At 26.2% G+C, this 14,649-nt stretch overlaps 2 protein-coding genes across 2 annotated transcripts; both read right to left on the bottom strand.

Annotated features, from left to right (window-relative positions):
- Positions 1-850: 850 nt before the first annotated feature.
- LOC126838067 (uncharacterized) lies at positions 851-3,061 on the bottom strand. The gene is made up of 4 exons (XM_050572173.1): positions 2,919-3,061; positions 2,603-2,785; positions 1,446-1,727; positions 851-1,029 (listed from the first exon to the last, which is right to left on the bottom strand). Exons 1-4 carry the CDS (start codon positions 2,976-2,978, stop codon positions 982-984), a joined length of 573 nt encoding a protein of 190 aa, XP_050428130.1. The 5' UTR covers positions 2,979-3,061; the 3' UTR covers positions 851-981.
- A 2,797-nt stretch (positions 3,062-5,858) lies between these two features.
- Positions 5,859-7,252, bottom strand: LOC126838066 (uncharacterized). Its single transcript, XM_050572172.1, has 4 exons — positions 7,111-7,252; positions 6,821-7,024; positions 6,344-6,622; positions 5,859-6,254 (listed from the first exon to the last, which is right to left on the bottom strand). Exons 1-4 carry the CDS (start codon positions 7,168-7,170, stop codon positions 6,186-6,188), a joined length of 612 nt encoding a protein of 203 aa, XP_050428129.1. The 5' UTR covers positions 7,171-7,252; the 3' UTR covers positions 5,859-6,185.
- Between the last annotated feature and the right edge of the window lie 7,397 nt (positions 7,253-14,649).

Raw genomic sequence — 14,649 nt, forward strand, 5'->3', positions numbered from 1 at the left:
TGATTTATAAGTAAAAAAGGAGATTTCATCATTAAGTAATGCAGCTTATTAAATATGAAAACGGGAGATCACATTGAAGTTCGATGACCCTTTTAGTATATTGTTAAATGCTCATATAATCAGACATTTTTATTTTTAATTGCACATTTTTTTTGTACATTTATAATCATTTGACCGCTTACACCTTGTCTAATGTATGTCTAATACATTACCATAAAATACCAGCTTGGCGTAATCCGGATAGGTTAGGTAAAGTAAAAATCTAAGATTGTATTTTTAACAAAATCGCGTGCTTAAGCACTTCATTAAATAATCAATTCATAATGAAATTAGTCGTTAGCTACTAATAAGTTATGGTGAACGTATATTCGTCTTAATATTTTGCATTATACAGCTTTAATACAAACTTAACTCCAAAGATCAGAAATATGGTACTCTTGTTAGATAAGTATCAAAATATAACTTATAATACATTTCGGTAAAACAAAATAAAGATAATACATTAATTATATATTTACTGTAAAGTTATTAAACAAAAATATTATAAGTATGAAGTCCTGTTTATATTTTAAATAGACGTAGCATTTCCGTTTATTGTACTGATAACCTTGTTTTTTTATGATAAATATTGCACTTTGCACTCTTACCTCTTACAATTATGATGTCATTAATATAGCTATCATAATTATCGTAATAAAACATTAAGATTAATGCATTTGTGGTTAGATTATTACATATTTTATACATATTTTTACTTCAAAGTTCTATTATAATATGTTTGATTGAACAAAATTGTAATATAGGTATTTTTAAGAATCGCAAATTAAAACCAAAACCACTAGTTCAAAAATTAAAAAAAAACATTTTGATTATATATTTAGACTGCTTAAAATTCATGTATTTAAATTATATAATTTATTGTATTTAAATAGTTACATTGTAAATAGTTAAATTATTTTTTAGAATTTTATTAGCGAGTCATTAGTTCTTGCCCTTCTTCTTGGACGGCAAATGTTCGATGATCAAAGTCTGAAACATAGTTTAGATTAATTATTATGATTTATGGTCATAATAAAATAATATGTTTACTACCAATTTCCGTATAATTTATACTATACATATTATTGGAAAAAGTTATTACTATCATGTTATTATGTATTCTTGTAGAATAATTTATTCTATTTATCATAACAATTAGGTTTTGCTAATTGCTATACGCTTATATTTTATTATAAAATATTTAAATGGAAAACTTGTCATAAAGTATGTACTTCGTAATCTTGTACTTGAATGTCTGGCATTTAAGCTTTTTAATATTCAGTAGCATATTTTACTATTTTTATTTTTCCATGCATTATATTACTTAATTGTCAAAATTACTTGATACAAGGTCTTTAAAGTTTAAAAGCTATTCATAGTTATTTAATATGTATTGTTCTACTTACTTCAATTTTCTTGACAGCTTCAATAAGTTTATGTTCTAATGGGTGCAATGAACTCCTGACCTTGTCAATAGAAGTTGAAATCTTCTCTGGGTCGAGAACGTACTTAACGATATCTTCAACCAACCTATCGACTTCACAGGATTTCTCGTAGAACTTGTTTAACTTTTCTCCCAAAACAGGGTCATTGCTCTTGATTAAATCAACACTTTTCTTGAATTGGTCTTCACTTTCTTCGTCGAATTTTTTCAAGTATTCGTTGGTGTATTCTGCTCCTCTCTTGAACTAAATTTAAATAATATGAATAATATCATGTTTTTTGTAAACATACAAATTAAAATCAAACCATAAAAATAAACAATTTAGTTTAGGAAACTTTAATTACACCTTTTAGTTATCGTCGCTATCTAGATTCCCTTGTTACTATGGTTTTTGAATGTTCAGTGGCTATAAATAAACTAGCATTTAAGTTTATAAACCTAACTAATCTATTATCCAACGGTTTATTTGCATGTTATGAGTTATCATCAGTATCTATCGAAGCTTTTAAAATGTTTTACGAAAAATATTTTAAGTATATTAATATTTTAGACTAATAAATTATTATTATTATACATATATTATATATTTTTAAATAATACTAAAAAGTTTATAATAAAACTAAATTTTTTTATTTAAATCATGGATTTATTTGTTTTTCATTTGATTTAAGCCTAAAAAAAACTTTGTACGGATGATTCATTATCTATAAGTAATTTAAATTCCTTGAAAAATATAACGTTCAAATTTAGACTACCTATAGCTAATTCGTTATCTCAAATATACTAGCAAATAAAGATATTCTGATCCCTCAAAGCACATTTTTATCATTTTCCTTTAAAGTATAAAACTAGCATTTTCGCATATTATAATTAATACATTTTTTTTTTATACCTATCAGTAGTAATCAGTTTTGAGTATAATGAACAGATAAAGTTGTATATTATTAAATTTTAAAGTATTTTTTTAAGCATATGGTTAATAAAATTTAAATTATAAAAAAATTGATACGTTAGGACGTATTGGGAAAATTGGTTCTTACTTTATATCTTACTTAATAAAAATACAAATCTATCACTTTAGATATTCAGATAATATGTAACAATTATTTTCCCACATACTTGGCTTTGTAAGAAGCTCTTAGCTTGCTCGGCTTTGCTGGCCAATTCGTATTTTTTGTACAAGCTATTCAAGTCCACGGAATATTTGTCTGGGTCATCAGAAACCAACTTCGAGAATTCTTTTCCTACGTTGGTTACTGAGCCGAGCACTGAATTGATGAGTTCATGTTGTTCGTGTTCATCCTAAAATATAATTACTTAATTAAATATAATTACCTACATTATAAAGTTGAATAATTCTGAAATTAATCATTATTTTTAAAAGTATTTTTAAACATTAAAGAAGTTTTATTTTAGTTTGTTTTTCATTTTTTACCTTGGAGAAAGCAAACGCCGCGGTTGTCAAGCACAAAACGAAAACAATTTTTGCCAACATGATGCTAATTTCCTTACAAGAGTGAACCAATTCTATTGAATGTCGATCAGAAATGAATACAGAATAATTTAACAAAAAAACTATACATATACCTCGATATTAATGCGTACCCCTCCTTTAGTAGTCTAGACTCCCTGGACTTTAAGAAGTGTTCGTGAAAATATAGATAACTAAACTGGGATTTTTTATCTTACTCACACATATTGTATGATAAGTTTAATGGTGTTTGTTAATTATTATTATTTTATAATCATTACCTATTAGACGATTGGTTTTAGTTCTTAGAATTTAAGATGAAACATCTGACATCATGACCTGTATGTTAATGAGAAAAAATAGCAGCTATAATATTACCATATTAAGTAATCTAGAAATATTATAATATGCAGTTGTAAGTAGAAAAAGAAGTTGGTTGCTTCTTAATACGAATTTTTAGAGAATGAACTCTAAAAGTCAGAATAATATATAAATAAATATATATATATACATATATATTTTATTCTCTTAACTTTTTTTCAATTTTTAACAAGTTTTACATTTGTTAACCGATTCTGATTGAATAAAATAGAAATTAAGTTTCAAGTCTTATTTTTAGTTAGGTCATAGGTTACCGAAAAAATACAAATGCACAAACATGCGAGTTAATTCCTCAACTGTCGTTCACTGTAATTTTTTTTTAACTTACTCGTATACTTATTTATTATTAAAAAATTAGGCCTTTTTATCAAAAATTGGATGCGATTTTTGTCTTATCGATCGATTCAGTGGTAATAATGGGGTCGAACAAATTACCAAATAATATGTAGTTTACTACAGTTACTATTTCCAATAAATTTGAGTTACATTGTGGTCATATGAATATAATTTACACATTGCTTCAATTTTAGGGAAAACATTTAATGCGCGTAGATGCTATCGATGGACATAGGAATTTAATAGATGAGCTCACACACTGATTTAGACAAAAAGTAAAGTTGTTCTATTTTCGATATGGACAAATATAGCTTTACTCCAATCCCGAGATAAGAAAAACAAATTTCTAAGAAACTGTTTTTTCCTATTTAAAGAAGCAAATTCAAACACTTTAGTCTACAACTATTAAAAATACAAACGTGCTTATACATAAACATATTTTTATAACTATATTTTTTTTACATAGGCGAGTCCAAAGACCATATTGTAATTTGTAGCTAGTTTTATTTTATCCGATTGCGGTAGAACAATGCGTGTTCATCAGTTTTGATTTTTGTAGTACTGCAAACCTGACGTTCGCCCCAACCCACACGAGCACTCCTTATTAAAATATAAAAACAGGTTAATTATTTGGATGGATTTACTCACAATATTTAGAAAGTAATAAATTATTTTCCTGACTACAAGAATATTTTATCGATTTTATCGACATGTAATGTAATAGAAAGATAATTTGATACAATTTGAGATATCATGATAAAAATTATTCTAAATAATAAAACCACACAAAAATATTTGCAAAGAAACATAAAAAATGTTGATAAAAAAAATCTTGCAGTGCGTAACTCTTTGTTTTTTATATTTTTTAAAAAGTTATAGCTTAAGAGAAAAATAACGAAAATATTTTATTTACTTATTATTTTGCTATTAAACAGTTACTTCATATTCTTATTTGTTTCTCACGCATGTATAAAATATACATTAATTGTTATATTATAAAAGATATGCTTACGAAAATAAAGTATGATGACTATAGTTTATCTTTCAGGTAAACCAATGTTATCTTTGATATAAAAAAACAACTATGGCAGTTTTTAAATCTCTACACATTCGTCTAATCATTAATTAACTCACTGCACGTGAAGCGTAACAACGTACTTATCAATAAAATTCATTAATTATAATTTAGTTTTACTAAAATTAAGTACTTTTTACCGATAATAAAACATTAACAGCGTTTCAAATTTTAAAATGTCATTAAAATGCCAAATTAATTTATGCCTGTGATGTCAAAGAAAAAAAATAATATAAAACATATGCGAAATTTCTTTTTAAAATAAACGTCTATTTTAATTACTATTTAAAAATATAGTTAACGATCAAAAAGTACTAATAATTATAATATTATTACATAAGTACAATTAATTTATGTATTAGCAATACTTACACGTCAAGACTAAGCCTTTGATATAGTTTTCAGTTTTACTTCAGTACTTGTTAATATTCCGTTTGGTAATGCAATACTGTAGATCTATAATTTCTCCCTAACATACCCTTTATCAAGTTCATTAAAGAAAATCTAATATTTTATATGAAAACAAATTACACAATAATAATAATAATATGTATTAAAATGTAATACATATTATTTGTTACATTTGATTGTTTTGATAATCGATTAATCGATTAAATATAAAATTATTGCGGAAGGTAACTGTAAACCAGTACACCATACCCACTTCCCCAGGATGGTAACTCTTGTGTCTTGTAGATCAAGAGGTGTCTAACCAACCTAAAAATGTCGTAGAAAAAAATATAATCATATGTTTTATACTTACATAGACCATAAGAATTTATAATTATTATATTGTGATAAAACAACTAAGATTAGTAATCTTTTATTTCACATTTATATTAAATTTCTATTATTTAGTGATTACTGATTAACAATTACTTATATTGTAAATAAATGCAGTTTGACGTATACATATATTAAACTTATTTTGTTATTCATTTATCGTTAGTCATTACACATTATTTCTGCATTTGGCAGTGAAATCAGTTCAAATTTATTATTTTGTTTTTTTTTTAGCTTCGACGCGTTTATTATTAGTTTCATAATAATAAATCAATAAGTCGTGCTTAAAACAAAAAATAACAGCCGAGAAAAGGTAATTAATACAATCGTTTCGATAATATTTTTCGAATTATACTTTAATAAGAATATAAGATTTTTTCTATTTATTTGTGTAAAAAAATAATGTAAAAACATAAATTATCAACGAACGGACTTTACTCTCACATTATGTAGTCTCATGAGGTTATTTTCAGTGAACAGAGATAACCTGATATTTGACCTTAAGAAAGTGAATCAAAGGTTCTTATTAATTACTTTTAATAGGAAAATAAAATAGGTATACAATTGTGTTACAGTTTTAACTTTTTATACATTGATTTTCCAAAATATTAACAGTAAATACGTGAAAATATTTAGATAATATACGCTTAATATTTTTATGACTTCTTGATTTCATTCTTCTTGTAGAAGTCGTTCTTGTCGGGGATCAATAATAAAATAATGTCCTAAAAAAAATATATATACTCATTAAAATTTGCACAAGTTTATATAAAACTCATATTGAATGTACTAAAATTGTCTAATTTCGACTCACTTCGATATCTTTCAAAATTGGTGTCAATTTCTTTGCGATTGGTTTGGTCTTGGAATAAAATTCATCTTTTAATTCACTGTAACGATCTAAGAACGGTTTCCTAATTTCCTCGAAGATTTTGAAGATATCTTCCTTCAATTGCAGAAGTTCAACCTTCAACTTCTTTATCTTCTCTGCTAATTCAGGGTGTTGGACCTTCAATTCTTCAATAGCTTGGTCTACGTGCTTAGGAATGACTTCTACAAGCTGTTTCTGGAATTTTTCTAGACTTTCTTCAAACTGTAATAATAAAAACAATTTTTTAAAATGAGTATTAAAATCAGTTTACTCAAAATGCAAGAATTAATAATGGAATGATATTATTCTACAATGAGCTCATTATTTATTGAAAATGTGGTTTTAATATTGAGTTGAAGTATTAAACACTTTTTTTTTTGTTAATTACCTATTACATATTTTAAGATGGGATTATCTTACCTTGGCAATCGCTTCCTGGACAGTTCCTTCAGATTGTCCGACTTTGTCTTTGAGTTGGTCAATGTATTTTTCAACGTTAATGTCAGCCTCGGATAATCGTAATTGTAATTTGTCGGCGATTCTGCCAACCGTCTTTGAGAGTTCATTGAAAAATTCACCGAATGGGTTTTCTCGGTCAGGAATAACTCTCAGAGCACCCTGGACCTATACAAATAAAAATATATTAAACATTTTTAAATAAAAAAAAATTGTTGAAGTTTTAATTAGCTCTATATAATAAAATAACTTACTTGCGAAAGACAGACCAAGACGAAAACGAATTTCAAGTATGAATTTTTAATGATCGCCATTTTTTTACTTTTTTCCGGTGGCAAGTGGCACACGTTGCTCAAACACAAGGAATAAACTCAATAATACAGTTTTGTCAGTTTTTATGCATAAACTATGGACTGTAGAAACGTCGATAGGTAACAGATAAGCCTCAGTTATCTTTAATTCAGTCTTTGGTCCATCCTATTAGATATGAATAAACATGCAAGCTGTAATGTTCGCCAGGTGAAATATATTTCATTATGGTAAAATCATAATCAATAATATCATAATATATTACAATGATTTAATATTTAAGATACATTAGAAAAATACTTATTATTTATTATTGTACACGCTCCATTGGCTGATTTTGACTTTTTTTATTCAGATTACGCCGATATTTTGCAATTCATAATGTTTTTGTTATGTTCACTTAATTTTAAAATCATGTGGTAAATATGAATATTTAATGAATAACAAAAATCTTACAAAAATAGGCTGCTAACTTCTTAGAATTGATGTAGATAAATGATTAAGTAATTATAAAATTTCATATGAGCCAAAGATCAAATTTCCGATCAAAGCTCATCATAAGCTTGTACGTTGAGTAGTAAAATACATCACATAAGAGACGTTTAAATTTGATGACTAGTAAAGGGTTGTAACAAAATGAGTTAAGTTTACAATCTTGTATTATAGTAATTATTTGAATAGAGACATTCGACTACAATAACACAACGGAAATAGGCTGAAGTTTGCCTTAATTATTAAATTAATTATAATCAATTTGTTTGATTGATTTTATTCTCGTATTTCGAATCAAAGGTTTGGATGTGATTTTATAACATTTTTAATTTACAGTCCAATGTTTCATACTTGTTAGAAAAACAAACTATAGATTGACAATAATTAAATCCATTTCCTAAATTTTTACTTATTAATGCGACTACATAAATTCAACTATAAAAACTAAAAAGTTATAATACATAACTAACGATACATTTTAAACCATTGGTCTGTTTTTTTCATGTAACAAGTGTATTTACTAAATAGATTAGAAATCGTACCAAAAAGGTATTTAATTGGTCCAAAAATTTCAAAAGTTCTCCCCACTACCATCAAAATCAAGAAACACAACTAAATAATGTACATACATTTCAACTTAAAATTATAGATTTTATAACATTTTTTAAAAAAAGTCGAATAAGTTCCAAATTTGTATAGAATAATTTTTTGATAAACTTCTAAACTTTTTCTATACTTCACTTCTTTGAGCATTGTTTTAAAACTTAAGAACTTAAAACTAAATTAATGGTATTTCTATAATTATGTTAAAAAATTGTATTATGAAAAAACCAAAAAGAGAGAAATCACACTCGTGTTGTATTAAATTTCCTGATTGTTATGTGTGAATGAACCAACAGTTACAAGCTACCTGAAAAATATTTTTATAATTTTGTGAATTGTGAAATCGGTAATAACAGTAAAAAATTATTATAGACAGGCGTAAACAATAGTAAAAATATGATTCTAAGAACTAAGGTAATTGTCATTACAACAATGCTTTTATCGATATATTTTGTATTTCTACTTTCAACAGTTTCATATCGATGCGAGTTTATTTGAAAGCGATATTACATCACTGTACATATTATATATATATATATATATATATATATATATTTAATACAATAAAATAAGACAATTAACATTTTTAATTGTTAAAAAAAGCTCTTGGAAATTTTGTAACTGTAACAAAAAATGTGTTAAATTAGAGACGTTTTTATTTTTTTTAATCTAATGAGAATCATATTAATGATTGGCATAGAACAATAAGCATTCATAAAAGTTAATTAAGGTTTTAAAAATTTAATTTAGTTGTTATTGAGTATGTGTAAAATAATAAAATAATTAAGAAAAATATCTAATTGTGCATATTTGGTCTTAAAATAAAATAAAGTGTGATCAAATAATTGTTGTTCATTAAATTTGTTTTATTAGTAGAGCTAGATAAGAACTATATTCTTGATAAGAAAATCGCTATAAAATTCATCAACAACAACATAATTAATTATTAAAGAGAGTTCTTGATTTAGTTAATTTGTAAATATTATTGATTTAAGTTTTTTGTTAGTATATGAGAAGTACAGGAAAAAACAGAAATGTTCCCTTTTTTAAATTCGTTTTGATTTGCTGCATTTTTAAACATTTTTAAGTATGCTTTTCTTAAATAAAATAATGTTTAAAAAAGAAACCTACTTAAAAAACAAAACTATACATTTAGTGAATTGACAATTAAATAAAAATCTAGAAATACATTTTTTTAAAAAAATTTTAAAGTAATTGTTAACACGAATGTCAAAACTTTATTATTTAATTTTGAAGTTGGCGCTACCGAAAACATATTATTCTTTTCCCCCTTCTTATTTATTTTGTATTTTTTTAGATTTATAAAAAAATATTTTTAGGTATATCGTATATTCAAATATCGCGTTCATTATGTTGCGCCGACTTCAAAATTAAATTTAAAAAAATTTGTTATTTGTGTATACAATTAATATTCCGAAGAGAAAAATTGACCAAAAAAAAGAAAAGAAAAGAAATTGAAATTTCATTCAATTGTTTATTCACTCAAATGTAGATTATATGTAGATTTTTTGAAATAGGTGTTTTTTTAATTATTTGTATTTAAGCTTTTGTGTGGTAAGGATAATTAGTTGAATATTGAAGAAATATATTAGGATACATATTACAAAATACAGTGATCCAACTAACGTAAGACACTCATTTTCCCTGAAAATATAAATATTTTGAAAACAATTTTTTCCCTAAACTCTTAGGTACATATTTTACTACATTTTATCGCCAATCCTTATAAGCCAAAAAGGGGATTTTTTGTTTTTTTAAATGGCAACATATGTTTTTAATTACATACATTTGTAGACAAAAAAATTAAAAATATGTTTGCGTTAAAAAATTTTATTTTTATTAATCTGTTCATTAGTTATGACTTTGTTAAGATACTACAATTCCTCTTAATAATAATCAAATTTCTTCGGTTTGTCCAACTGGCGATAACATTCTAACAACTAGGAATTCACTATAAAAGATTTTGAAATAGACAAAGGTTCTTATCTACAGATTACTTAGATTATAGGTTATTTATTTTGTCTGATTATGATACATAGTACGGTAACATGTCAAATTATTTGTATGCAATGTAATAAAACTACTCGTCTTTGTAGTAACGATTGAAAATATTAAGAAATACAGTCAAAAAATCAAATCTTTATAAAGTCATAACAAATGAACAAATAAATGAAAGTTCAAAACTCAAACGCTAACATAATTTTTAATTTTTTGTCTTCAAACTTATGTAATTAAAAACATATGTTGCCATTAAAAAAAAAAAAAATCCCCCATTTTGGCTTATAAGGAATGGTGATAAAAATTTTCAACATTTTGAAAAATGTATTAAAATATGTACCTAAAAGTTTAGGAAAAAAATTGTTTTCAAAATATTTATATTTTCATAGAAAATGAGTGTCTTACGTTAATTGGATCACCCTGTATACTGATAAACATAAAATATACTATACAGACAGCCCTATTATTATTATATTGGTTTACGTAGATATACACTATTCGAAATTTTTTTTAGCATGAAACATGCTTTAGCTTTGGCCTCCCAGCTCGAAAACGACACAAAATAGCGACACGGAAGTAGCGCGCCTACTTTAAACGTATTCTATATAACTTTAAACCAAGTCGTCGTCGTCATGCAAACGTAGGCCAGAACATATAAATAAGACTATACTATCGTCATAAATCGCAAGGAGATTATAGATAAAAAATAATCGCTATTCAGGAGCCAGAAGCTAAAGCGTGTTCTATGTTTTTTTTATTTTGGCCGTAGACTGTAACTTTTTTTTTTTAATTTATAATAATTTTTCACCAAAAAAGGTACCACTAGAATTTGAACTATGCAGATGACACTGCAATACTCTCCCCAGGAAATGATCCAGAAGTTACTTCCAATTTCCTTCAAACTCACTTAAATCTAATTGATTCCTGGTCATCTAATTGGAGAATTAAAATTAATCCAGATAAATCTGTGTACGTTCCCTTCACACTAAAAAAATCTGTTCCACCCCCTCCCCAATTCCAAGGAATACTTATTCCAATATCCTCGGAAGTCAAATATCTTGGTGTCACACTCGACAAACGATTAACTTGGGGCTCCCACATTAAATCTAAAAGAAAAATTCTGAACAGCAGACTCCATTTACTACGTCCAATCCTCAAATCAAAACTACCTTTCCACACTAAAATTATTATATACAAATCCCTATTAAGGCCTATTTGGGCATATGCAATCCAAATTTGGGGATGTGCAAAACCATCCCAACTTCGTACCTTACAAGCTTTCCAATCTATCACTCTACGTATTATCTCTTCTGCCCCATGGTATGTATCAAACTGCACACTTCAAAATGACTTTAAAATAGAACCAATAAACCATTTAGCCATAAAACACTACAAAAAATTTCATTCCAAATTACACACTCATTCTAACCCTTTAATATCTCAACTTGCTTCTAATTCACTCCCCGGAAATCCACCTCGCCGACTCCGAAGACATTGGTGTCGAGATCTGTTAATACAATAATTCAAATTAATCTAATTAAAAATAATTAGAACAAAAATCACGTTGGGTTCTATTACTGGATAGCCTCCCTCCTCATATCAAATCACCGTTTCTATTTGTTTATTTTTTTTTCCCTCTCTCTGTATATATAACAATGTAACTATTTGCTTATTATGCCTTGCAGCATAGATTGTAAATACTCTTTAATAAATAAAAAAAAAAAGAATTTGAACTACTTGTTAAAAAAAGTTTAATCGAAAATTTTACTTCCATTCAATAGAAATCGATGATCATAGTTCCATCGGCCAAAATCGTATAGAGAAGCTCCTCTTTTTTTAGTAGTCGGTTAAAAGTAAAATGGATATGTTTTTGGACTGTATACACAAGAGATATTTACGACACGTTATTATGTTATGAAATTACGTCATGCAATGGCCGAGTCTAGTGTGAATAGTGCGATCGGTCAAGAATTCAATCCCAATCTAAACTTTTATTCGACCATTTATTCATAAATTATAAACTAAAATGATCTCTTATCAATACTGTCTTTTGATATAACCAAAAGTATATACATAATTCAATGTTTTCCGTGTATCGGAGACAATTTTAAGCCTTTGTATCATGAACACGTTGACTCAATGGAAATTATACGCAAGAGTGGAACGAGAAACAAATAAATTCAGGCCTAAAAATTGTAATTTATCTATGTCACCCAATGTCGCTCGACATTATTTTATACTATCTTCAACATTTTAAATCATTAACACAATTTTATCGTTTCAAGCGTATTTTATATTAAGATTTAAATAATTTAATAATGGTAGCAATAGTATTTTTACTAGACTATTATTTTTAACTACTAAGTATATAAAATAATGTAAATATAACTGAACAAAAACCTTACGTACCTAAAACTATGTAAATATCAATAGAAAGTTTGTATTTTAATGAGACCTTGGCTAAAAAAATTATACATAAATACAGATTTTTTTTAACTTGATAATAATATTTGAAACAAAAATAGCAGTAGAGTCGGAGTGGGTTATCACTTTAAGTGAAGACCATTTCTTAAAACCTATGACCTCTAATATGCTTTATATGTCTTAATTCCATGCATAATTATATTAATATTATATTATAATACAGACAAAATTAATATATCGTACGACCTGAAATTCAAAATAAAAAAGGCATTGTGACGTAGAGTTTGGTTTTTCCTTAAATATATACAATACAGATTAATAATTTAAAAACATTCGTATATTAAAATACGTTTATAGTTAATAGTTACTACTATTCAAACTACTATTTACGATTGGAACATCACTGTTATTTTTTCTAATTATACACGTATACGTATGTTAAGTTGCTTAACTAACTTTTGTAAGTATGTTATTAATGTGTACTTTATTTAATCCATATTAATTCTCCTCAGCTCAGCTGCTTAGTTGGTATAATGTAGACAATAAAAAAAAGCAAACAGATTCATAAACTATGTTTTACAATAATATTTATAATAATAATAAAAACCGGCCGAGTGTAAGTCTGACTTGCGCAATTAGTGTTTAGTATTATATCAACTGGTATCATACAAGTATCATTGATAGATTTAGCACATGACATAACTGTCACAATTAGTGTTCAAAAAAACATTAAAAATACACATTTAAAAATTACCTATAGATATAAAGCTAAATATCGAATTCCAGCTTTACCTCTTTGTAGTACCCAAAGACAGTAAAATATAAAATTAATATTAAAAAAAAACATGAAAATGTTTTAAAACTTTTTTTTTTTTAATTAAACTGTCTATAGACTGAATGTCGAAGTATATGTAACAAACGTTCCAGAGAAATATTTATACCTAACATTATAATTGTTAACAAAATTATCAAAACTTATGGACATTTTTTTACATATGACTCTCTAAACTCTACTTTTAGACAGATTAATGTATTACTCCATTAAATGGATCATACTGTCTCATTATTTATTATAATGATGAAAGAAAAACAGTACTAACCAACACAGTATGAACCCTAAGCAATTTAAACCAAGTCCCAATTACAAACAAATTTAGGATCAAATTATTACAATGGTATATTTGGAATTTGGATTTTTGTTTTGACTATTTTAGCAGGTTAAAATAACAGATCTTTCCAGTAAATGAATACGGTGTCCTGTCGTTGTCGCCGACGCTGAAAATGACTATTATTTTTGTGTGTATAAATATATATATATATATAATATCTAATATAATATATATATATATATATTCTGGGTACAAATCCAAAAATGTAATACAGTTTGAGTACATTATAAATTCTATTTGTATGTATATATATAATATTTTTATTATCGACACGACTCGTGCTTTTATTCGTATACAGGTTTCAATCGATTCTATATAATATGAATGTAAATATTATTACCCAGTCATTATTGACGTCTTCCAATAAGGTACACCAACGAAATTCGAAAAAAACTAAAATTCATTGGCGTGTCCATGGAAGCCTAAGCAGGCTATAACGATAATATCACGTATTTATTATTATTTAATTCTTTTTTAGGCTTTAAAGTTAAAAGAAAACTTACATCAAAATATTTTTCTTTTTTTTACATCATTTTTAGGAATACTTTTTAAAAAAATGGAAAAAAAGACATAAAGGAAAGGTAATACAAATATTTTTCGATGAAATTTCGGGGGGGTGGGGTTTAAACCCGGAAACCTGAACCCTGAAACCCCCTGAATACGACCATGATTACAATAATACAATGAAATTTGCATACAAAATATACTTAAATCGCGATTATGACGATACTCCCTTTATAATATTAGTTTAATTTTAACTTAAATATTACTCATGTT

Source organism: Adelges cooleyi, unplaced genomic scaffold (genome assembly GCF_023614345.1).
Source record: "Adelges cooleyi isolate 19-005CV unplaced genomic scaffold, UGA_ACOO_1.1 ACOO_flye_CR_arks_rails_tigmint_CR_PRNA_30, whole genome shotgun sequence".
Taxonomy (NCBI): domain Eukaryota; kingdom Metazoa; phylum Arthropoda; class Insecta; order Hemiptera; family Adelgidae; genus Adelges; species Adelges cooleyi.